Raw genomic sequence first — 26863 nt, 5'->3', positions numbered from 1 at the left:
TTTTGCAAGCCGTGGCGGTCCGATACCTCAGAGTCCAGGGAAGTGTTGTGGAGGTGGAAAGGATGACTCTTCATACTGCCGCTGCACAATGCAAACACTGAGAGGTCATCAGGGACCGGACCGTGGTCCTGTTGTTGAGTCTATCTGACGGATGTCTACACACCAGGCTTCCAGGCGTCTCATCAGCAAACTAATTATGTGAGAAAAGAGCACAAATGCCTGGAGGACTCCGGTTCACAGTTCACAGTTGGAAACTCTCCAGAAACCCTTCAAGGACACGAGTTGTAATTGAATGCAGTTTTTCGAGTACAAAGCTTTTCACGCAATCAATCGAATTCGTTTGGGCTTTTTTTTTAACGATCTATATTGTGTCATTAATGGGATTGTTAAAAGTAGCTGTTTCAACTCTGCACGGATAGTTCAGTTGAGTGTTTTATGTTTTATCCATAATTGCACCTCTTCTTCTACAAACACAGGTAGTTTATTACTCACACCCAGATCTCTGCATTAAATCTAACTATTGAGAATCTCATCATCTTATGTTTTTGTTTTTTTGCCAATGTGTCAAAGATGGGCTTATTCATATCCTATTGGAGGTTGTAGCGTGTGATGCTTGTGAATAGAATAGCATCATAATCTCTAATATTGTGTTAATGTCGATGGCTTTTGCATCAAAATTGTGCAGTTACATTTTTTGCCGGATATGAGGCAAAGAGTTTTGATTCTTCATAGATACAGAGTTTTTTCCTCTCAATATTATAATTGAAATATCAAAGACGAAAAATCGTTAAAAAAAAGTTTCATATACTTTCCCCAGTTTATTTTCAATGAATCTTTCTCGTTTGCCTGAAACCTCTCCCATAAAGCATTTCCATTTACTAGATTGCACTTTGCATCATCTTCACTTTTGGCTGACTCGGCAATTAAATGCGTTTTAAAGTTCCTTCTCCTTGTTCCAACAAATACTGGATGGAGGTTTCTTTGTGACAGCTGTGAATCAAACTAAACGTGCCTTTCTCTCCCTCTGTCCCCTCAGGCTGGTGGTCTCTCTCTCTGAGCTCTGACAGGGAGGACGATCTTCTCCAACTCGAGATCAACCGTCTCCATTTCAACGCCGTCCGATGGAATCATCTCTTACTCTTGTTCTGGCGGCTTCTCAGCACTAATAAACTGAAAGAAAGAGAGTGGAATACATTTCAATAGATCTGAACTAAAAGCCTTCTAGAGCCACATTTCCTCGTTTCCAAGATGGAAGAAACTCATAACAACAGGACTGCCTTGGCTAAAGGTGCCAAGGACATCGCCAAAGAAGCCAAGAAGCACGGCGCCAAAAATTTCGGCAAAGCCGTCGACCGCGCCTCGGACGAGTACTCGACTCAACGCAGCTACAGCCGCTTCCAGGACGAGGACGAGGAAGAGAACGCCGGCGCCGCGTACGGCGGGCAAGACGGTCGCTCCGCCGGCAACGCGGCCAACGACGACGACGAGGCCTCGAGCGACGCCACGGAGGGCCACGACGACGAAGACGAAATCTACGAGGGGGAGTACCAAGGCGTGCCGGCCCGCGACGACGGGAAGCCGCGGGACGGCCAGGTGGCGCTCGGCCAGCCGGTTTGCGACAGCCAGAAGAGCCGCAAGGAGCTGGAGAACGAGAGGCAGTCGGACGAGGAGGAGCTCGCCCAGCAGTACGAGCTCATCATGCAGGAGTGCGGCCACGGGAGGTTCCAGTGGCAGCTGTTCTTCGTCCTCGGGCTGGCGCTCATGTCGGACGGCGTGGAGGTGTTCGTGGTGGGCTTCGTCCTGCCCAGCGCCGAGACGGACATGTGCGTCCCCAACTCGGGGACCGGGTGGCTCGGTAAGCATATTTTCCATTCTAGTCGCCCATTTTCCCGAGTTGTTTGCTTTCGTGGAGGCAGACGCCGGTCTCACCTTGAAGCACCGACGTCACCCTCGGGAGAAAACCCCCGGTGTGACTTTCAACCAGAGATGGGAGAGAAGCACACTTCTCTTCAGCCTGGCGTGCTACCATTTGCGAGCTGGGTAATGCTACACCAAAAGCGTTAGATCCAATGCAAAGTCAATGCACAGATGCTAAAGCTTGCGATTGACCCACATTTTTTCTGGGTGGCGCAAATTGCGTGAAACGAAAAATTCGACTCATTCGCTTCAAGTTGAAATATTTCAACTTTGGAGAAAAATTCGTCCGACGGTGAGTTGCGACAGCCAATCAGCGTTGAGATGTTGCTGAATCTAACTGGTGCTGCTACTCTAGGAGCGCTGGAAGCGGCAGTCATTCAGACGTAGTCGGTGACATTCAGCGAGCTGTGATGTTACGTATAAATATACACTGCCGTTCAAAAGTTTGGGGTCACCCACCCAGACAATTTCGTGTTTAACATGAAAACTCACACTTTTGGTTTTCAAGTGATTTGCAAAATGAATAGAAAATATAGTCAAGACATTGACAAGGTTAGAAATAATGATTTTTATTTGAAATATTAATTTTGTTCTTCAAACGTCAAGCTAGTTTTATAGGCTAGTTTTATAGCTTCTCTAACCAGCATAACTGTTTTCAGCTGTGCTAACTTAAAAAGGGTTTTCAAGGGTTTTCTACCCCTCCGTTAGTCTTCTAAGGCGATAACACAATGTACCATAATAACACTGGAGACATGCCTCTATACACCTATGTAGATATTTCATTAAAAACCAGACATTTCCACCTAGAATAGTCATTTACCACATTAACAATGTATAGAGTGTATTTCTGATTAATTTAATGCTATCTTTATTGGATAAAATAGTGCTTTACTTTGACAAATAAGGACATTTCTTCGTGACCCCAAACTTTTGAACGGTAGTGTATATATTTATATCATATAATATATGATATTACTGTTATGAACCCAAACACGAGGGCGTTAGATGTTACGACGTTTGCGGGACGACCACAAGAAGTATAAAGCAGAAATAGTGGTTAGTTCTTCCGTGGTGGATGGCGGAAATGATAACGGTTTCCACGGAGTAAAGCCATGGAGATAAGCCCCGCCCCATCTAAAGCACAAATGAAGAGAATAAACCACAAATAGTCAAGCGAGTAAACTCACGCTTTTGTTGTGAATGCAGCGTAGTGGGCGCAAAACACAGAGTTGTCGCTCCATCATGACAGCCAGTCAGTTTTCTTTCAACCTTTAAAACTGTAAGAATATTTTTTTCTTTGACGGTCGCGTATTTAGTCCCGTTTATTTACTGTTATAGAGAAATACAATTTTAAATCAAGTTGTCAGTGGCATCTGAGAGCCTCAAATCAACCATAAAAAGTAATTGCCTAACACACTTGAAGTGACAAACTCCTGCGTTCAGTGATGGAAAGAGGAAGCAGGTTGCAGTCAGTGTTTATTTGTGAAAGCTGGAATCAATCCACGTCAACAGGGATGCTCTATAAACACACACACACACACACACACACACATCCTCTTCCAGGCTTTGTGTTCGGCAACCTGCTAACGACGCGTGTTGTTTACGGCACGCAGCGCTGCACACGGACACACACGCAACTGTTGTCGTTTTCGAGAGGGTTGTCATGGCACCAGGTATTTGGATACATGAGTAGGAGGTGTGTTGCTGGAGATGGATCTCTCCCACACTAAAGGTTGTGTGTGTTTGTGTGTGTGTGTGCCACTAATGTGTCTGCTTGTGCGATTGAGCTTCATTATGTCGTCTCTGTAATATCAAAAATAGCTGCCGGACATGTTTCTCAATGTGTGTGTCCATGTTTCGTGCATTAAAGCATCAGTCAAGTTTATTTTTGCTCCGCACTTAATACTCAATGTGCTTTAAAATGGAAAAAAACAGCAACGATTATACACAACAAAACATATTCGAGAAGAATATATTACACTACTTATATAAAAGCATACAAGATGAGAAGATACAAAGGGAATTCATATAAGACCGTTTTAGGGAATAATAGTAATAATAAAAATACATTTACATTGTCCTATATTTTTCATCTTCTCACAACTTTTTGGGAGAAGGTTTATTATTCACCCAGATTTTATCCGAATTCTGACTCATCTCTCAGTGGGAGACGGCAGGGAGAGAATAGCAAGAATGAGTCATTTGATCAATTCACTCACACACACTGCACAAGTACATTGTGTGTGTGTGTGTGTGTTTGTGTGTGTGTGTGTGCTATCAAAACAGACATCAAAGAACTAGGCGAGTGTTGCACTGAATCACGACGCACTTGAACACATGAAAACCTCACAACATTATTGTTTATGTTTTCCTCGAAATCATAACAAGGAAGTGTAAAGACTGTCCTGTCAATCACAGTAGCCCCGCCCCTAAAGCATACTCTGCTTTACGGTGTATATGACGCTTCATGGACCATCATTTACTAAATAAACATCACTTTGTATTGAAAGAGACTTGAAACTAGAGATTGAGACCATAAACTCATGTTTACAATGTTTACTGAGGGAATAAATCAAGAGAAAAGTAGAATCATTTATATATACTTCGATACAACCAGAGGAGTCCCCCCCCCTGGTGGTCAGGAGAGAGAATGCAGCGTTATAATAACAACTAAATAATCACATAGATAGATAGATAGATAGCCCCAAGGGAAATTTGTCGAGTAGCAGCAACACACAAAATAAAAAAAAACAAATATAAGAAGGGTTAGGGTGATCTGGCAAGAGGTGAACTGTTGTGGCAGGAATGTTCCTGTATCTGTCCTTGTGGCAGCGGAGCGTGAGGAGTCGAGAAAGTACGAGGTGGTGGTGGGGTTGTCCAATATGGACACCAGTTTCTGTTCCAGGTGCTCCAGCTGGCAGCCGATGGAGCCATAACCAGTTTGTTAAGGCGGCTGGTGTAGCAGACAAAGATAAAGAGAATGATACAGACATCATCCAGAAACAGTCACATCTGATTATGGCACAATATGTGGCTCAAATATCACAGCATGGTCTAATGTTGGAGCATTAATAATTAATCCACATGAAATGCAAACAGTGGAAACAGAATTATTTCCACGGGAACACAACCAGCTGCAGCCGCCGAGTCTCTGAAGAGGCAGAAAGGTCGTGGCGAGGTTTATTTATGCCGGATCACGTTCTCTGTGTTACATCAACAACTTCTACAAGAAATAGATATTGATCAGGCGGGACGGGGTTTACCACCCACGTGAGGCGGAAACAGTCCGGAGAGGACTCCTGCCGGGAAGTGTGTGTGTGTGTGTGTGTGTGTGGGCCGAGGTTATGTGCTGTGAGGGTCCAACAAACACACAATTGGAGCATATTTTTAACCTTTAACAACTCGTTTTCAAGCATGTGTTACATCACTAAAGAATACATGTAGGAGTACTTTAGTGTTGTAGTTCATCAACGTGAGGAACATTTGAGATACTTTGTATACTCAGGGGTAGATTATACTGCATCATATCATATAACATAAGCATATATACTGTATATATGTATTTATTTATGTAACGTTAGTAGTGTGGAGTAATCTCCTTCTGAGATTTAGAAGTTACATGTTTACTTTGTTACTTTTCATCACTGAGTTTATGCCCAAAATATAAAGGGGAAAATATCCCAACTCGATATTTTAAAAAGGAACTCAAACGCTGCGATATGAAACTTCTACATCACATATTTACTGGACATTGGATTTGTATTTCTTCATTATCATCTCTCGTATGTAACAGAAAAGATGATATGTTATCCAGAGACTGGATGTTCCTTCTTCTTCTTCTCCTCCTCCTCCTCCTCCTCCTCCTCCTCCTCCTCCTCCTCCTCCTCACACTCTCTCTGCGTCTCACCGCCATGCAGCCGATCTGAAGATACTGAGTTAATCTCTGCAGCATTGTGCCTCGCTGCAGTTTAGCCACGGTAGACTGGCTCACGTACTCCCCCCCCCCCCCCCACCCCCAGAGAAAAAGAGGGAGAGCTGCTTTTCAAACGCACCTCCTCCAATCAGTCACCTCCCCTCTCTTCCTGCCGCCACCTCACACGGCTCCAGTTCGACTGCTGCTGCTCTGCGCCATGCGGTTATGTGCTCGCCGAAAATAAACGCGTGAGAGGGAAGACCCCGAGCGCTGGCTAATCGATGGCAATCTCTTTTTGTTGTTGTTGTTGTTGTTGTGCTTTGTGTGTTGCGGTGGCTTCCCGTGTGCAATCATGAGGGCCATCGACATCATAAATAGTCTCCGCAGCGGCCTGACATGAGGGAACGAACAAATGCAGTCGTTTCCATCTCTCCGAGAGGCTGAAGTAACTCTACAACTTTTTAGGCAAAGGATTTAATAGACTTACTGACGGATTAACTGCCCTGATAAATGAGCGGGAGGGGCAGTGCTGTGATGCCAACTGTAGATGGAATTAGCTGCATGCCTCGTGCTGATGACCAGCAGTTTTTTGTGTGCGTTTGCTGTTAAATCTTTGGGAATTTCCTTTGCTGTCTGTTCTTCATGGTCTCATGTCGAGGGGAAATGCTTCAGCAGCAGGAAGCAAGTTAAACGCAACAACTCGGACGTGTTTTGTGCGATTTGATAAAATCACTCCCAAGTTTCAATTCAATTCTATTCAGATTATTTTATAAAAACCAATATTACAATTTACAAATTTGCCTCAGCCGGCTTTACAATCTGTACACATGTGACATACTGTCCCGGGACCTCACATTGGATCAGGAAAAACTCCTCAATAATATAAAGAAACTAGAACGGGCACTCGGTAGAGCGCATACCTTCGCATATCACAAGATTGGGCATTGGATTATGAACATTTTGGCATTAGTTGCATGCCAATTGGTTAAAAATTGACCGGACTATAGTAAAAAGAAGATTTAGACCTTTTCATGATCTTGACCCGATCAATCCCAAAATCTAATCAAATGGTCCCCGGATAATAACCAATCATCCCACCAAATTGCATGCGATTCAAAGAAGATGTTGACCTTTTCATGACCTTGACCTTTGATCCGATCGATCCCAAAATCTAAACAAATGGTCCCCGGATAATAACCAATCATCCCACCAAATGTCATGCGACTCGGTTTAATACTTTTTGACTTATGCGAATAACACGCATACAAATACACAGCGATCAAAACATTACCTTCCGCATTTTCAATGCGAAGGTAAAAAACTTTGGGAAAAAAGGGAAGAAACCTTCATGAGAGCAACTGGGGCGCATCAGCAGGTCCATGACAGGAGGCATCAGACCCAGCCAGGTCCAATGGACCCGATGAGACGTGAAGCCACAAAGACTCCGGGGAGGAAGACTTCGTAATGTGTGATGGAGAGATGAAAATGCATCCATTAATAGAGAGAGAAGAGGAGATAGGTGCTTAGCGTATCCTAAAACGTCCTCCAGCGGGGACATTAGGATTGGGCCCTTGTCTCCTTCACTCTGCACCTGCAACACAAAACCCCCGATCCTGATCTGCTGATTGGAGGATGAATCTTTTTGAGCTGTGGCTCGGAAGTCTTCTGACGTGATCAAGTGTGCCGTCGACGTGTACAGTACAACTCCGAGAGGCTTGTCGGTGAGTGCCAAAACAAATCAGCAGGTGTCGATTAATTACTTTAATTAATACCCGAGGAATGCGCTGCATTCCCGGGGGTCGCTCTCATTCCCTGCCGTAACCCACCTGCCACTCACACGCCGTCCTCTGGGAACGCCCCTTCGTCTGTCGAGATCCTGCAGCTCTCATGTACATCATGTCCTGAATGTTTCCCGCCGAGGAAAATTAGCTCTTGATTCCAAAGACGTCCGTCTGTCTCCTCTCATCCGTGGCTGGACGCTGCACGGCGGCGTGAAGATGGAACAGAAATTCGTCAAGAGAGAATAACTCTTAAACATAAGAGTTAGTTACTGTGGAGGATGTGGGTTGGGGAGGGGGATGCATGGAGACTAATGGGCTATTTCAGAGTGAGCTGGTCCCTCTGGATGCGCAGAAGCTGAACAGAGGACTGGTACAAAGAAGAGAAGCACCGTCTGCTGGGAGCTTCAGCTCAAGAAACAAACGCTAAAGTACAGACTGTTAAAAAAGTACGTGTTTAAAAGGTGGGATGGGAAACCTTGTGTGCTGCTCCATAAGGAAACAGGGGAGCAGCATTTGACCCTTAATACTGGGTCCATACAATCTTAACATACAGTCTTTAATTATTAAAAGCCAAAGGAAAACTACCAACTAACAACATTTAACAAAACTGCTTAAACTCGGAGAGACGGTTAAAAACATAGAAGTCCTGGTGTCAGTCTGGATGAGTCACCGGCTTCATCGTGGCACTGCGATCGACTGAAGAAATAATCTGCAGCAGAGATATCGTAAAACTTGACTAAGTGCAACATTCTGCACCAGAATCCTCCCCTCCACACGGAAATATCTGATTTACTGAGTTTTATCGAAAGCCACCAGCAGGTCAAAGCTTTCACTCATTCAATGAAATACTTGGATCAATGCATTGGCACAACTTTTTGGCACAGGCGTTCATGGCTCCCAGAGGATGTATCCTAACGACTTTGTTGGTCCGCAGACTTTCCCGTGACTCGTTTTTTTTCCGCTCTCGCTGAGACGCAGGGCTTCTTTTGAGGAAGTGAGGGCAGCGAATGGGCTTTCCACGCGGGGGTGAGCACAAAGATTTTGTGGTTAAATGCACCATAAAGGCCTGTGTTTTTCATTTTTGTGTTATTAATTTGTAGGGGTGGACACACGATGTTGAGTTGAGGGTGCCGCATGCACGGGGCCAAACCGTTAGCCGCAGCTCCGCGACCTGAGCTCCACCACTTGCTGCCGGCTCTCTCTCATTTACATAAAAGCCCTGCAATCACGAGGCCAGTGGAGCTTTTCAAGGTCTGACCCCAGTTTTGACCCTGTGGAAAAATCGAAAATCCCATCTGGGAAGGATTCATAATGGGTCTCAGACGCCCCATCACTCTTTCCACTCACTCCCCTCCCCCCCTTTAGTGCACGCACAACCCCGATGAAAGGGGAGAGCCGTAAAACAAACAGGCTGCTTTTCACCAGATAGCATATTGTTGCATTGTTTACACCGATCGGAAGGCGTCGCCGGTTTGTGCCGTTTTCGATGTTCCCGTTGATGTGTGTGTGTGTGTGTGTGTGTGTGTGTGTCCGGCTGCACAGTGGAGCAGCTGTGCAGAGACAGATCCAGCAGGCTGTCACCTGCAATGAATCACTGGCTCTCAGCGTCATGTCTGCGCAGCTCGATAAGACCTTCTCCTCCAGGCGTATCGGTCGCATCACCTCCAACACGGAGGAAAGAGGAAGAGGAAGAGGGGGAAAGAAAGAAAAATGTAAACGGCTTCCTTTTCCTCTGTGTGCCTTTCTTTCTGGTGCTTCCCCCCCATCTCCTCCTCCTCCTCATAAGCATTTTTATTAGCACGTAGAGAGTAAAGTGGATTGTTGACAACCCCTCCCCCCCCACTCTCCCCCCTACCAGCCCCTCCTTAATGCCTAGGGGACAGGAAGAGAAACGACCGCGACTTCCTGCTGGAAGAAAAAAGAAATAAGAAGAAGAAGAAGAAGAAGAAGGGGAGGAGGAGGAGAAGGAGGAGGAGGTGAAGAAGAAGAAGAAGAAGAAGGAGGAGGAGGAGGAGGAGGAGAAGAAGAAGAAGAAGAAGAAGAAGAGGAGGAGGAGGAGGAGAAGAAGAAGAGAGGGAGGAGAAGAAGAAGAGGAGGAGGAGAAGGAGAAGAAGAGGAGGAGGGGGAGGAGAAGGAGAAGAAGAAGAAGAAGAGGAGGAGGAGGAGGGGGAGGAGAGGAGGAGGAGGAGAAGGAGAAGGAGAAGAAGAAGAAGAAGAAGAAGACTCCACAAGAGGTGGAGGTGCTTCAGCCATGGCCTCACCGGATGGCTTCAGAGGACACGGAAAACTCCTTGAGTCATGTACCCGTTCAATCACAACGCCGTTCTTGCTTTCGGCGCTTCATTTCACGCCATTTACTGCAGTGTAAATACATCAAATATATACAGATATATCTATATGTTATATATATAAACTCCCTCTGTGTCTCAGGAGGTGAATGGGTCAAACCAACAGGACTTTGACCGAGGAGTCCAGTGTTCGTGTCACGCGTGAAACCCAAAGTGTCACTACTTATTTGAAAGTGACGGGAGTGACGTGTTTTGCATAATCGCGTTTCATCGTTTCCGTAACTAACTCAGTGGTTTTGTTGAGAAAACACGACCGTAACCGTCGCACGTGAACAACGTGGCGTTGCGACACATAGTTGTGCACATATTTAACGCTCTAAATGTGAATATATAGCAGCAAAAAAAGGTTTGTCGGTGTCGTTATCGCAGTTTCTCCGAGCTTCGTTGACGTGGCCCCGACCGGCTCACGGAGCAGATCCTGACCCTCGTTGATGAAAATGAAATCAGCTGTAAAATGCAATTTAAGAAACTTAGGACTTATTCGTTCGTGTTTAACAGCACCTCTGCCAACGAATAGACAGCATCGCTCCTCTCACACAAACAGTCATATTGATATGACTGTATAGATTATACATAACCTCTCCAGCGCTGACCTCCATTCACTTCCCACCAGAAGAACCAGATCACAGCTCTCTGTTTAAAGAAGATGCTCGATCACAAACTAAATGTTGTCATTCTTTTGGTTATCACAATGAATAAAACTATGCAGTCATATTTATGTAAAATCTTTGAATATTCTTACCTTATCGGTTGACATCATTTCTTGGTTTCTGACTTCGTCTGGTCATCAATACAAGTGTATGCGAGGCTGCATCTATCGTAACTGGGTATTTACGACACTGAAGTAAACGTTAAACACCTCCAAAACTAAAGGGGGCGCTAAAAGGAAAAAACTACATTATGGGGCTTTAAGACCCCGTTTACACGATGGGAAAACGCATATATTTTCATACGTTTTGGCCTTTCATTTACACAAAAACGGAGGTTTTATCACGGAAAACGATCATTTCTAAAAACTCCGGCCAAAGTGGAGATTTCTGAAAACTCAGTTTTTGTGTTTGCGTGTGAACTAGGTCAAACGGAGTTTTAGGTTGTCAAACGTCACAGTATGCGACTAAAAATACTTCACGTCATGTGAGCGTCCGATGTTTACAGTTAGTTTGGCCGCTCCTACCAGGGTTGCCAGGTCTGTGTGACAAAACCAGCCCAATATCAGAACTCAAAATATGCCCGTGCCAAACCATATACACTGCTTTTAAAGTGTGTGTATGTAGACGTGTCCAATGTCCATGTGTGTACGTGCTGATCTGAAGTCAGTTTGGTAGGATTTGTGTATAAATAAATTATTTCATTTAAAATATGGATTTTTATTTAAAGATATTCATGTAATTTGCATGCAAAATAGGTCTACCCGAACCAGCGGACAACAAATTCAACCCGCGGCAACACTTCAAAAGTAGCCCAATACCGCGGACCTGGCAACACTGGCTCCTACGTCCAGTGTCGACTGCCTTCATTTTCGTTGTCAGGTGCGCCCGAGTTATTTCCTGCTTGACATGAGGATACTTCTCGGAGGTCTCGAGTCTTGAGAATTCTGATTGGTTTGCATGTCTTTATCCTTCTCGTTACACTGCCGACTACAGGTTTGGCATAGTTATGACGGCGCCCGGGGGCGTATTTATGCGGGTTCATATAAACAGAAACTTTTTTGAAAACGACCTTGTGTGTACGACATTATTTTTGAAAACGGAGGGGCAGAAATCTTCGTTTCTGTAAATACCCGGCTATGTGTAAACGTGGCCTAAGTAAAACAAAACCAGAGTAGTCGATCTACTGTGTTGTTGTGCTCCAGGCACAACGCATCGATCCCGACTCGGCTACAGACCGACATTTTATGTGGTCCTCAGCGTTCTGTCGATAGCCGGGAAATAACAGAAACAATTTCCCCTGAACTCTGTTGCTCAGCTGATGCACTTGGAAAGCACCACTTAATGCTGCAGCTGTGTTTATCTGTGTGTGTGTCCGAGACTAATGCAATCCGAGACCACGAATACCTGCAATTCCACCCTACAAATGTCTTTAGGTTAATATGTAATGGAAACATAGGCTTTCGATACCTTACGACTGCCCCTGTGCTACGGTCCCTTTATTCTCTCTCACTAGTGCACAACCTTTTTTTAAAGTGATGTAACCCCTGTGAAATATTTTTTTCAGCCGACCATCACCAGTGCAAAGCATTTTGGTTTGAAAAAAATATGTAATACGCAGCATTGTGACATTAGTGTTTGATTTATTCTAGTATATATACAATTCAGTTTCTGAACTGACACTTTTTATATTTAAAGGATTTCTGAATGGATGCTCATTTTAAATACATACAATATATATATTTGTTATTCCCGTACCCCCTCGAGTGCCTTCACGGAGCCCCATTTGAGAACCACTGATGTAGAAATGTAAAAGTTTGCTTTGAAACAACAGAATTACGAAATGCAGCGCACTAAAGAGTTTAATTAAGATAATTGAATTGTGTTACAACGCTCAGCGCCAAATACCAGAGAGACAAAGTTAGTTTACGAGCTAGTAAAGAAAGTTAACAACTCTTAAAATAACAGATATTCCCCTTTAGGATTGGTGGAGACCAAATCCGAGATAAAAGAAAGTTACAGTCGGACTTTACAAACACGACTTCCAATCAATTATTATGTTACTCTGTGTCTGCTGGTGGTCTGCACATCTTCAGAAGTAAACTGTTAAATGTGTCACTCATTTAAAGGTCAAAACATGTCTTTTTCTGTTCATGTTAACCGTCAAATAACATATTTTCAAAATAAAAATGTAGTTTTTCTGACGTTTGAACCTGAATGCCTCACTATGTGTTTTGGGGTAATAATGCGTGAATGAACGAGTGAATACAAACTATTCAAACGTGTGACACGTGTTTTATTCCCTCAGCCGTTCCTGCAACAACCAGTTGAAATAATTCTCTCTCTCTCTTTCTCTCTCTCTCTGTCTCCAGGCAGCGTCGTGTACCTGGGGATGATGTTTGGCGCCTTCTTTTGGGGCGGCCTGTCGGACCGGATGGGGCGTAAACAGTGCCTGCTCATCTCCATGTCGGTGAACGGCTTCTTCGCCTTCCTGTCCTCCTTCGTCCAGGGCTACAGCATGTTCCTCGTGTGCCGCATGGTGTCCGGCTTCGGGTGAGCGCTCATCTCGTGAATATTTCCCAGTGGTCTCTCCCTTCCTCCAGAGCGTGTGACAGGAGGTTATGGGGGAGGGGGTAAAAAACTAAAGGTCTGCAGGACCGGTTAATAAATGAACATCTGGGCGCTGGAGCGCTGGTCTGCTCGGCTGCCCACGGCTTTGATAAATGACATCGCCGGTCATACATGACTCATAAAGGTCAACTCCATATTAAACGTCAAGCTGCAGAGCAAGCCACTATACAGAATATATATTTATACATGATGTCTGGACTTGATTTTTAATTGGACCAGTGGTGTTGACTTGAGCTCATGTAGGTTTATGGTGAGCTTCAGATTGTATTAATAAGACTATATTTATCTTTTAAATAAATAATATACTCTGAAGCTCACTTTGAAGCTTCATTGCACCTCATATAGCAAGCCAATATACATAATATATATATATATATATGTATTTATATATATATATATATTTATATATACTAATATATTATGTTTGTACTAGATTTTTAATTGGACCAGTGGTGATGTGTGTGTTTTTGGAGTGCTTGTATTGATGAGACCATATTTATATAATCTGAAGTTCACCATGAAGCTTCATTGCAACTCATGCATGAATATTTTCCAATTCTTATTAATATGTATTTCAACCTATCCTCAGACAATTTTGGTTTTGATATTGAACAAAAACGTTACTTTTTTTTTTTTTTGCATTTTCCTACGAAAGTTCAGCACCTGCCAATTCTCGGAAAAATAACTGCAGATTTACTGTTCTTGATGTTCAGAAGTTACGTAATAAATACATCAACATTTATATGACCAGATATGACTACATGTCCATCTGTCTAAATCAAGTCATTTTAAAAACATTTTATTTGCAGTCTGTTTTTATTTGAGTGTGTTGCACATCTGCATCCATTACGACCCACCGGTCCCGTCTGGTTGCAGCACTCTCATGTTAATTCACCAGTAAACCCAGTAAACGCTACAAGCAGCTTAATGGATTTTTTTTCCATCACTTAAATCTCGATCTGCGTGCGGGTGTGTAATCATATTCGGGGTTAATGGGATTCAAAATTGTACGTTTAATTTTGGGAATAATAACACTTTGAAAAACGTTTTTATCCAACCGAATACGATCCGGCATCAAGTGCTGCTGCATGTTTCACTAGAGGCTGCTTGTCTCTTTAAGTTTCCCCTCACCTCGGGAACTTTTCTTCCATCAGCTGCCACGATACATAGAGAAAAAAAAGATATTGAATCTGTAAATGTGTCAGATGGTGATCGGCTTTGCTTTAGTCTTCACGCAGTCTTTAGTCTTCCACTAAAGGCACAAATTAAATGGACCTCCTTTCGAGGTATCACAACTTTCCTCACATTTTGATTACTTTTCTATGATGCTTATAATTTGTTTTTCGAGGACAATCCAGAATACAATCATTAATTAAAATGTTATGAACTGTTATTAACAAACAGTATTTTATAATATTTTGTTGTATGTAGATGCCATTTGTGTTATTATTCACCTGTCTGGGGACTTGGGGTTGACAGTTATTAAGGTTAATGTACAGCAGCAAAAGGACAAGTTATAAAAAGTCATATGCACGTTACATTTTCATATATAATACCTATATTATATTAAATCTATACACTACCGTTCAAAAGTTTGGGGTCACTTAGAAATGTCTTTGTTTTTCAAAGAAAAGCACTGTTTTTTCAATAAAGATAACATGAATCAAAAATACACACTATACATTGTTAATGTGGTAAATGACTATTCTAGGTGGAAACGTCTGGTTTCTAATGAAATATCTCCAGAGGTGTATAGAGGCCCATTTCCATCAACTATCACTCCAGTGTTCTAATGGTACATTGTGTTTGCTAATCACCTTAGAAGACTAATGTCTGATTAGAAAACCCTTGTGCAATTATGTTAGCACAGCTGAAAACAGTTATGCTGGTGATATAAGCTATACAACTGGCCTTCCTTTGAGCTTGAAGTTTGAAGAACAAAATTAATACTTCAAATATTAATCATTATTTCTAACCTTGTCAATGTCTTGACTATATTTTCTATTCAATTTTCAATTCATTTGATAAAAAAAAGTGAGTTTTCATGGAAGACACGAAATTGTCTAGATGACCCTAAACTTTTGAACAGTAGTGTATGTTTCCTTCTAAAGTCAAATACATTTGAAATAGAGTTAATTCAAGGGAATAAAGAAGTTATTTTTGTCTCTTAAACTGTACTCACTCAAACTGATGTAGTAATGTATTGTTCTATAACCTTCCATAGTCCCTTTTTAATACAAACTAATTAACAGCAACAATCAAAACATAAATGCAAAACCTCTCGTTCTGCTGCAAACCTGAAAACATCTCGCTTAACTTTTCCCAGTGGCTGAATCTTCCCTGTGACGTGATTTTTGATTTCCTCTGTTGGAAAGAAGTTCAAAGTCGTGTTTCTCCTCAATAAGCGTAATAATAATCAGAAAATGAGTTCACAATTTTGCTCAAAGGTTACAAATGATTTCCTGTAACCGTGGATCTGTTTTGTTTTGCATGCCCATAATCACGTGTCACACGCATTAATGTGATGATGAGCATCCACAGCTCAAGACAGCCGACCCTCTGCCCCCCCCCCCCTTCAGGATCGGCGGAGCCGTGCCGATCGTGTTCTCCTACTTCGCCGAGGTGTTGGCTCGGGAGAAGAGAGGCGAGCACCTGAGCTGGCTGTGCATGTTCTGGATGATCGGAGGCATCTACGCCTCCGCCATGGCCTGGCTCATCATCCCACACTACGGTGAGCGACTCCTCCCAAACCGACAACGGCACTTCTTCATCATCATCATCATCATCATCATCATCATCAGCGTCGCGGTGACTTTGTCCCATTGTGTCATCAAATGGTCCTAAAGTGTGGAGACTTGGAGACTCTTAATGTGTGTCGCACTACTCAGAAACAGTAAAACAAGGCGCTCAACATGAACCCATCCCATCATGAGACGACTGACGTAGGATAAAGACAAAGTCTGGAAGAGGTGGTGGATAATTGGGTCAAACAAACTGTCTTCATTTGTAACATTTTGCGTTACAGAGCGATGGAAGTGATGTCTAATCAATAATTCCAGTCACTTCCACGAAGCTTATTAACCCTCCTGTTGCCTTAGGGTCAATTTGACCCCATTCAATGTGTAACCCTCCTGTTACCTTTATATTTACTGACATATTTTACCCTCGGGGTCAATTTGACCCCAGCAATTAAAACCTCCAGAAAATTATTAGAATTAATATTGTTTCCCAAGTTTAAGTGTGAGGTACTTTATGTTTGTTTGTTGACTACCTAAATAGCCCTTTAAATATATAAAAAAGTTGATATTTCTTATATGTTTGACACAGTGAAAAACAGCCTGGGGTCAAATTGACCCCAAAGAACACCGACATTAAACATTGAATGGGGTCAAATTGACCCGAAAGGTAACAGGAGGGTTAAGAGATTCTGATCCGTGCATCCCGAGCCGCGATAGGAACAGTCTGAGACGTGAGAACACAGAGGTTTATTTTGAAAAATACACCAATTGTAATGTTGGTATTCGATGAGTTTGGAGTGAGATTGACAGGTGACGTATAAAAAGACATTCAAAAAGAGTTAAAGCACAGCCGCGATGACGCTGCATCACGCTGCAGAGAGCCTGAGACCGGATGTGCGTTTCTAAACATGAGAGTCGGATGCGCATGGCGTCACGACACCGTGGGTGCAGGTTGCATCGCAAACACATTTTTTTCCAAATCACGGGGCTTAATTTAGAAAGGCCCTCCGTGGTGCATAGGAACACAGCGCAGGAGGCAGCAGCAGCAGCATATGGCGGCCTCCGGTAAACACGAAGGTCTTTAATATTCAGAGGGCGTGGCAGGAAAGCTGTCAGCCATCGTTGTTGTTTTATTTCCTTTTACCAAAACGGCACAGTGTTCATTTCATGGTGTATTATATTACTCTGTGTGAAAAATGTCGGAGCTAAAAACCAGATTCCAGAGTAGGAAAACGACAAAAGATCGCAGCGAGGGGAGGATAATCAGAGGAGGGAGGAGCCAAGTGTCAAGAGGAGGAGAACAACACGAGGGAAATGAAATCAGTCCGGTGTGTAGGGGACGAGGAAGGAGGAGCGAGGGAAGAGATGAGGAGGACAGGCGGGGAGGAGAGGCGGGGTGATTTATGTGGCCGGTGTCAGGGATAATGGAAAGGTGAGAGGACAGAGGGAGGAAGGAGGTACCGGGGAGGAGAGGAGACGAGAGGAGAGGAGAGGAGAGGAGGAGAGGAAGGGCTTCTTCTTTTGCCTTTTCCTTCAGGGCTGTGTTCATCATCAGGACAGAGTCTCTCTCTTCTTCTTCTTCTTCTTCTTCTTCTTCCCTCCTCCTCCTCCTCCCCCTCCTCCTCTTCTTCTTCTCCTCCTCCTCTTCTTCTTCTTCTCCTCCTCCTCCTCCTCCTCCCCTCCTCCTCCTCTTCTTCTTCTTCTCCTCCTCCTCCTCCTCCTCCTCTTCTTCTTCTTCTTCTTCTCCTCCTCCTCCTCCTCTTCTTCTCCTCTTCCTCTTCTTCTTCCTATTCTCCTCCTCCCCCTCCTCCTCTTCTTCTTCTCCTCCTCCTCCTCTTCTTCTTCTTCTTCGCAGTGTGAAGTTATGCACACAGCAATGCAGAAGCTTCAGAGGGTCTTCTGAAAAATATACATTTCAAAATAAAAGTCTCCTCAGAGTTATAAATCTTAAGAGTCTCGTCCGTCTTGAATTGGCGACACCCGAAATACAAAAGGACCACGAACTGTATCAAAGAAGTGGAAGTATTCGTCGTGACGTCACCCCGATACGGCTCCGGTAGCAACCTGTCAATCACCTTGTAGCCACGGTTGTTGTTTGTTTTTTGGGGCTGCGTCATTGTACGCCGAGCAATGCAGAGGGAGAGCGCGGCGATGACCTCGGCGTGTTGGGACCGGAGAGGGCGGCGTCACGCAGAGCAGCTTCTTTGTTTCTGACGCACAAATTCATCCCGCGAAGCAAACAGATTTTATTACTGAACTATGAGGACGCTAATGTTCTCATATAAGAGAAAGACTTGCAGGTCAAAAACATCTTTTCACAATAAAAGCATGCTTTCAATAGATAGATAGATAGATATATACTTTATTAATCCCCAAGGGGGAATTTGTCGTCACAGTAGCAGCACCAATAAACTAAACACACAAGAATAAAATATAAAATATAAAAAACAGGGATGAAAGATATAGATGTATACAAGTAAAATACAAAATGAAATATATATATGTATATAAAATGAAACATATATGTATATATATATTATCTACACACAAAAAATAGACAGATGAGTCAATGCAATACATTGGGATTTGGAGAAAAAACTGATGTGTGTAACACAACATGCTTAAAGGGCCAGTTTCCTAATTAACAAAACATATATATATATATATATATGTATATTTTCTATCTATAGTCGCGCAGAGTTATTTACATTTTTAGAAGTTGAGAATAATCGATATCTAAAGATCCATATTCATGGTTCCAGTGAAAAACCTCCCGTCTCTTTACATTATTTGTCTTGTGTGTGAAATGCTTTCAATGTGCTCGTCTCAATGAGTGACCGTGTCTCATCTATAGCTAAACAACGTTCTGAATACAAAGGCTCTCTGTCTGATGTCGCTAACTTTGTCTCCTAATTGATTAGACGCCAGAGTTTTAACACGTTTTCTTCTCCGACACGCAGTGTGTGTGGGCAGCAGGTTCCGCCGCAGTGCTCTGTGCATCGACCGGTGTGTGTGTATGTGTGTGTGTGTGTGTCTCATTCTGTCTTTATGATTTTAAGAATGTTATATAGTAAAATAAAAATCATGCAGCCCGTGTTTTATTATGTTTATTACGTGTGTGTCGCCGTGTGAGAGGCGAGCTTGATTTGTCAGCTCGCCTCTCCGTGTTTTTATGAACACACCAATGCGTTAAAATGTGTGTGTGTGTATGTGTCACAGCGTTGAACAATGGCCAAGGACAGTGTGCGTGTGTGTGTGTGTGTGTGTGTGTGTGTGCCTCGGCCGTGCTCACCTCCTGTAGAATAGGAACATAAATCTTGCTGAGTATCTGAATCATTCAGCCATCTCCTGCAGTCCATTAAAGCGATAATCCCCCTAATGAGGTTTGTGCTGGTACACGCACGCACGCACACACACACACACACACACACACATGACACAATGTCCATGCTAACACACTTTCCTGTTGCCGATCCTCTGAAACCGACTTGTCTGTGTGAAACTAATTCAGACTTCCACAGAAAATTCTCCGTCACATATTGATCCTCAACATGTTGTAGAAAGGTCAATCAAACACGGGACTTTCACCCAGTAAACCAGCAGGAGCATCGCGTGTGTTCGTCAGTTAGAAAGAGATTTGAATGAGTTAGTTTTATTCTTTTATTCATGTTTAGTGTTATTTTGGTGATGAAAGACTTCAAACAAATGTGTGTGTGTGTGTGTGTGTGTGTGTTGTGCTTCCCTGTGCAGGCTGGAGTTTCAGCATGGGTTCGGCCTACCAGTTCCACAGCTGGAGGGTGTTTGTGGTGGTGTGCGCGCTGCCGTGTGTCTCTGCAGTGGTGGCTCTCACTTTTATGCCCGAGAGCCCTCGCTTCTTCCTGGAGGTGAGAGAGAGAGAGAGCGAGAGAGAGAGAGAGAGAGCGAGAGAGAGAGCGAGAGAGAGCGAGAGAGAGAGAGAGAGAGAGAGAGAGAGAGAGAGAGAGAGAGAGAGAGAGAGAGAGAGAGAGAGAGAGAGAGAGAGAGAGAGAGAGAGAGAGTAGACTCTGCAGCACGATGTCATAGCTCGACGTAATCAACACGTCATACTTTCTGATGTTTTTTAATTTATTTTTAAATCACATACTATACTATGTTCTGGCATATAATTTTTTATTTTTTTAAAGGTCATAGGTTATTTAAAAAAAAGCCATTTAATATATTTTAAAAATCAGAGAGACCTGAGTATTGATATGTTGAGAGTTAAAGTCAACTAGAGGGCCAATGAGATGCTGCCGTGTGTTCGTACTCCTCAGACGGGTAAACACGACGAGGCCTGGATGGTGCTCAAACACATCCACGACACCAACATGCGAGCCCGCGGAGAGCCGGAGAGAGTCTTCACGGTGAGTCCACGCCGGCCGTCATTCCCGCTGCGTGTGATTCCGCCGCCGCCGGCTGACAGCGCAGTGTCGCCCCCTCCAGGTGAGCAGGATCAAGGTGCCCAAGCAGCTGGACGAGCTGGTGGAGATGCAGAACGAGTCGGCCAACCCGGTCCTCAAGGCCCTGCTCAAGATCAAGACCGAGCTCAGAGCAGTACGCTTGTTTTTTTCCCTCCGTCCGGGTTTGATTTATTCTGGTTTTTTTACGAGATTTCAATTGAGTAACACTTTTTTTTCTTTCTGCTACAGATCTGGTTGACCTTCATGAGGTGCTTCGACTACCCAGTGAAAGACAGCACCATCAAGCTGGCTGTGGTCTGGTTCACGCTGTCCTTTGGGTAAGAGATTCTTCGACACACGTGTTGGAAAACAAAAGATAGCTGTTGTGCGACAAGAACAACAAAATAGTTTATTTTGTGTCAAATCGTGTTTGTATTCCTTTTCTTGTCTGTTGTTTTTTTAATAACCTGTCAGTTCTTTTTTTTTGTCCACTGGTTCCAACACAGAAATATTATTATTCCTTTTTTATTCAACCAGCCAGCTACAAAAATACAGATGCACTAGCTTTGTCTCTGACACAGCCCTCAGCCAATCACAGCCCTCAGCCAAACACAGCCATCAACCAATCACAGCCATCAACCAATAACAACCCTCAGCCAATCACAGCCCTCAGCCAATCACAGCCCGAGCCTGGCCCATGTGAACATGCAAACACACAGAGTTCATTAAGAGGAAGTCACAGGTTGTGAATCCCTCCGTAGCACATTAAACTCAACTAATCAATTGACTTGAATAAAAGCTGTCGCCAATGTGTGTGTGTGTGTGTGTGTGTGTGTGTCTGTTCACAGGTACTATGGGCTCTCTGTGTGGTTCCCCGACGTCATCAAGCACCTCCAGGCCGACGACTACGCCTCCAGGGTGAAGATCCACACCAACGAACGCATTGAGGACTTCACCTTCAACTTCACGCTGGAGAACCAGATCCACACTAACGGGGTCTTCCTGAACGACAGGTACGACAAACACTCGATGAACTCCTCCCCGCTGAGCCGGCTGCGTCGGACAAATGGGTTCGTGAAGAGAAGCCGCTGCAGTGACCCGAGCCCGTGAGCCTCCCTCTCTCCCTCTCTCTCTCTCTCTCTCTCTCCCTCTCTCTCTCACGACACGCTCACACCGTTTCCTCCTGGTTCTGATTCACACAAAGGCCAGAGAGGCGTTTTCTGTTTTCCATCCCCGCTGTTTATTCGGAGACTGAGTCAAGAACCTGGCACTGAGCAGCGAGCAGCAGATCAAACAGATTAAACAGATCTAACAGATCTAACAGATCCCTTGTGGTGAGCTCTCTCGTACGAGCGTGGACATTCAGGATGGACGCACCACTCTTACGTCAAAGTAAAAGCCGCAAGAACGTAGTTCTTAAGAAGAAGAATATCGTAGTTTTACTTTTGGTTTCACACAGGACCCAAACAGCAGCCTGCTGAGTGAGTGTGTGAGTGTGAGTGTGAGTGTGAGTGTGAGTGTGTGAGTGTGTGTGTGTGTGTGTGTGTGTGTGTGTGTGAGTGTGTGAGTGTGTGTGAGTGTGTGAGTGTGTGAGTGTGAGTGTGAGAGTGTGTGTGTGTGTGTGTGTGTGTGTGTGTGTGTGTGTGAAGCTTCTCGCCTGCCGGCTGACAGCTGGAGGCTAACCGGATGCTGCTAGAAACATCTGCAACTGGCGGTGTTGGAGTTGAATTGTGGGAAATGTAGGCGCTATAGGTTTCCAACAGGGAAGAAGAATGCAGAGTAAAAAAACCACATTTGCATACGATTATAATCCTTTTTATTGAACATTTAATTCAGTATCATCGCCTCATGACTTCTTACCGCTTCCTTCTTTTCAACCTTTAATGTGTGTAACAATGTCCTCCGTCCCTCCTCCTCCTCCCAGGTTCATCGGGATGAAGATCAAATCGGTCACGTTCATCGACTCCTCTTTCCTCAACTGCTTTTTCGAAGACGTCTCCTCCGTCAGATCCTTCTTCAAAAACTGCACCTTTGTCGACTCCTTCTTCTACAACACGGGTGAGTCTTCGGCGGAGCTCGCTTCCTCTGCTGCACACGTCTCTCTCGGTCGGTGGCCGACAGTTCATTTGGTGTTTAACGTGCTTCTGGGGGGAAGAGAGACTTTCTGGCCGTGCTTTTGTTATTCCACGACATTACCGCTTCGACCTCTGGGCCCCCGGCACAGATCGCCTCTCTGAGCTCAGGAGACATGGGGTTAACGAAGAAACTGAGGCCATTTGGAACCGCACCAACACCTCCTGGAGGGGGGGCTTATTTTTTCAGCGAAGAAACACGAGCGTGATTCAACATAACTACTATTCATAAAATAATGACAAATACAAAACAACTGAATTTGGTTGATTTTTGTGACGGAGCTTTTCACAACAAGCGTAACGTTGGCCAAGAAACATTTTAATTAATTCTGTGAGCTTGTCCTTCTCCCTTCTTGTCAGGCATCTGAAGAAGCATTCACAATGATGGTCTTAGTTTTGGTTTTATTCATGCTGTGATTTTGTGTTTCGTTTTAAAAAAAATATTGTCTGTCACTGTTTTATGTTGTATTGTATGGAACTTTGTGTGACGTGCTGCTGCTGCTGTCTTGGCCAGGACACTCTTGTAAAGGAGATTTTTAATCTCAATGAGGCATTTCCCGGTTAAATAAATAAAAAGAAAAAAAGAAAAATAAATAAATAAATTTTAAAAATGATCTAAAATTAATAAATACAGGATATGTTACAAAAGTGCAAACCGGAGCTGAATCTGACCTTGTGGGAGCGAACGGTGGAAATATCGTGTGTGTGTGTGTGTGTGTGTCCCCTCCGCCACCAGTTCTCCGGAAAAAGAGCTGAACATGGAAACAGTCAGGTTGCTGCTGCCCCCTGGGAAATGAAGTCCCCCCCCCCCTCCCCCTCCCCCTGGCAATGTGTCTCTAGAGGAGTGCGTCATGAGAGCTGCGGAGCTTTTCTCTTCGCTGCATCAGCCCGAGTTTATAAATACAGCGTTTCTCTTTCGGGATCGAGCCCACAGACGTTTGAACTATTCAGGTTTATTTAGTACGTAATGTCATTGCGCATATAGGTTAGAAAGGGTATTAGTAGTAATTCAATTTTAAAAAGGCCTTCACAGTGCAAGACTTTATTAAGGAACCAGAAAGCTGCGTTAAGATTTAAGGAACAGTTTGACATTTTGGAAAATAAGCTTTCCTAGGAGAGTGGAAAGTCAATTAAACAACTTTATTGAGCACAAAATAAGAGACAGAAACCCCCTGAAAGTCAAAGCAAGAAGATCAGATCTCGAGAGCTGACGTCGTGCTTCAGCGATGGATTCAGTGTTCGTTGCTTTCTCTGGTTGGTTAACCGGCCTCGCACCTCGAAGACCGCCAAGAGGACTCTGAACCATCGAAAGAACTATAAAGACGAACCTGAACATTAATAATAAGACAAACGGATACAGATTTTATTATAGCAACTTTTAAGTGTAACTGTAGAAGGAGCACTGAGTGGACTGGATCTGGGTCTGTCCATAGTGGACTGGTCTCTGCTGGAGTCCGAGCTGAAGGGGTTTCTGGTGAACCTGCATGATGTCATCTGTGCGGTAACAACATAAACGCTCGCCTCTCCCTCTTCCAGATATCGACGACACCAAACTCACAGACTCCAGAGTGATCAACAGCTCCTTCCACCACAACAAGACGGGCTGCCAGATGACGTTCGACGACGACTACAGCGCCTACTGGGTCTACTTCGTCAACTTCCTGGGAACGCTGGCCGTGTTGCCCGGAAACATCGTCTCGGCCCTCCTCATGGACAAGATAGGCCGTCTGAGCATGTTGGGTACGGCGTAACATTCGCAGCTCTTTCCCCTCGGTGTGTCTTTGCGTCCCGAGGCGTGACGGGCGCGTGGCGTTGTGTCCTGCAGGAGGGTCCATGGTGCTGTCGGGCATCAGCTGTTTCTTCCTTTGGTTCGGCACCAGCGAGTCCATGATGATCTTCATGCTGTGTCTCTACAACGGCCTCAGCATCTCCGCCTGGAACTCCCTGGATGTGGTCACCACGGAGCTGTACCCCACCGACAGGAGGTCAGTCGTGGTCGTGTACGGGGCGAGGGTGTCTGTGCTGCATCATGGGTAGTTGGATTGCAAATCTATGTGCCCACTGTACAATATACAACATCTGTGCAATCCCCTGTTTAATTTAAATCAAGCATTCAGTCTGATTAGATTTCAGTACTTTTTTTTTCTTTGTTTTCTTTGATTTATTACACCTTTACTGTGATTTATTTATTTGTTACCTTCGCATTGAAAATGCGGAAGGTTATGTTTTGATCGCCGTGTATTTATTTATTTGTGTGCGTGTTATTCGCATAAGTCAAAAAGTATTAAACCGAATCGCATGCAATTTGGTGGGATGATTGGTTATTATCCGGGGACCATTTGATTAGGTCAAGGTCAAGTTCATGAAAAGGTAAAAATCTTCTTTTTACCATAGCGCGGTCAATTTTTATCCAATTGGCATGGAACTAATGCCAAAATGTTCATAATTCAATGCCCAATCTTGTGATATGTGAAGGTATGCGCTCTACCGAGTGCCCATTCTAGTTCTAGTTGTTTTGTTCACGTCGTTTTTACTTCACGTAAGGCAGTATGTCCCCCTTTAAGGAGTCACCATTATGTTTCTACAGAAGCCCAGAATGGACAAACCAAACACTTCAAGTTCTGACTCTCTCTCTCTCATGTCTCCTTGTCTCCTATGTCTCCTTGTCTCCAGGGGCACCGGCTTTGGCTTCTGCAACGCCATGTGTAAGCTGGCAGCGGTGCTGGGCAACGTGATCTTTGGCTCGCTGGTCGGCATCACCAAGGCCATCCCCATCCTGATGGCGTCGTCCGTGTTGGTCGGCGGCGGCCTGGTGGGGCTCCGCCTGCCGGACACCCGCAACAACGTCCTCATGTAAACCTGGAACGCCGCGCGTTCGTCGACCAGGCGCTCACTCATCGCTACGTCGAAAAATAAACATTCGCTCACGCACACCGCGATTCGCTTGAATGTCGCACCAAAACGAACATCGCCGCCGTCCGTCTCGTTTAAAAAAAATTATTTGATGAATGATGTTCTTGAACAAGTGATTTGTTATTGTTGTTGCATCCGAGTGAAACACCTGGTAAATGATACAGATTAACGAAATGAGCCGTAGATATGGAGAAAGTCAGGAAAACGAGTGGTGATCTGTACATCAGCAGCTAATGCATGTGTCGGAGCTGCAACGGGCTCGGACTCAACCGATTTCCGAATCCGGCTCGGATTAAAGGAATAGTTTGACTCTTTTTTTTTCGAGAAGCGCTTATTCGAAACTCACACTAGCAGCCAGTTAGCTTAGCATAAGGACTGGAAGTTGTCTGTTTAACCCTCCTGTTACCTTCACATTTACTAACATATTTTACCCTCGGGGTCAATTTGACCCCAGCAATTAAAACCTCCAGAAAATTATTAGAATTAATATTGTTTCCCAAGTTTAAGTGTGAGGTACTTTATGTTTGTTTGTTGACTACCTAAATAGCCCTTTAAATATATAAAAAAGTTGATATTTCTTATATGTTTGACACAGTGAAAAACAGCCTGGGGTCAAATTAACCCCAAAGAACACCGACGTTAAACATTGAATGGGGTCAAATTGACCTTAAAGGTAACAGGAGAGTTAAGGAATGTTGTGTTGAGGAACTATTTTCTTTCAACAGTAGTATTTACATTAAATTTATTACAACGAAGTCTTCATATTATTTACCAGGTCATGATTACGAGAGAGATAGTTCTTCATTTCTTTGGTTTTCTTTGGTGCTTTGAGGACCACGAGTGTGTGTTCTCGTCGCATTATATCGGAGAGAAGGCCGACATCGTTATGAACGATATACCATACACTCAAGAACTCACACCAAAAATATCTAGACTGATAAATAGCTCCACGGGTACAAAGTAAAATATGTGTTTTTTATTTTGGGGTGAACTGTCCCTTTTAAGCCTTTACAAAAAAAGACACCGTTTAAACAACAGGTGGTTTTATGGAGGCTTATGAGCAGGAATAATTCTTGGTCAGGCTAGCTGGTTCCCTCTGCTTCCAGGTCTTATGCTAAGCTAAGCTAACAGACATGTGGCACAATTAACCCTTGTGTTGCCTTCGGGTCATTTTGACCCGAATCAATATTACACCCTCCCCCCGCCTTTGGGTCATTTTGACCCGATTCAATGTTTCACCCTCCTGTTACCTTTATATTTACTAACATATTTTACCCTTTGGGTTCAATTTGACGCCAGCAATTAAAACCTCCAGAAAATTATTAGAATTAATATTGTTTTCCAAGTTTAAGTGTGAGGCACTTTATGTTTGTTTGTTGACTACCGAAAGAACACCGACATTAAACATTGAATGGGGTCAAATTA

At 43.9% G+C, this 26863-nt stretch overlaps 1 protein-coding gene across 1 annotated transcript; it reads left to right on the top strand.

Annotated features, from left to right (window-relative positions):
* Positions 1-1248: 1248 nt before the first annotated feature.
* Positions 1249-26863, top strand: LOC130205346 (synaptic vesicle glycoprotein 2C-like). Its single transcript, XM_056432656.1, has 12 exons — positions 1249-1855; positions 12979-13159; positions 15817-15968; positions 19726-19859; positions 20268-20357; positions 20437-20547; positions 20643-20731; positions 21242-21406; positions 22318-22451; positions 24062-24265; positions 24351-24510; positions 25199-26863. The coding sequence occupies exons 1-12, from the start codon at positions 1249-1251 to the stop codon at positions 25380-25382; spliced, it is 2211 nt and encodes a 736-aa protein (XP_056288631.1). The 3' UTR covers positions 25383-26863.

Source organism: Pseudoliparis swirei, chromosome 15 (assembly GCF_029220125.1).
Source record: "Pseudoliparis swirei isolate HS2019 ecotype Mariana Trench chromosome 15, NWPU_hadal_v1, whole genome shotgun sequence".
NCBI lineage: Eukaryota > Metazoa > Chordata > Actinopteri > Perciformes > Liparidae > Pseudoliparis > Pseudoliparis swirei.
The sequence above is the reverse complement of the archived record's forward strand: the minus strand, read 5'-3'. Positions and strand labels throughout refer to the sequence as shown.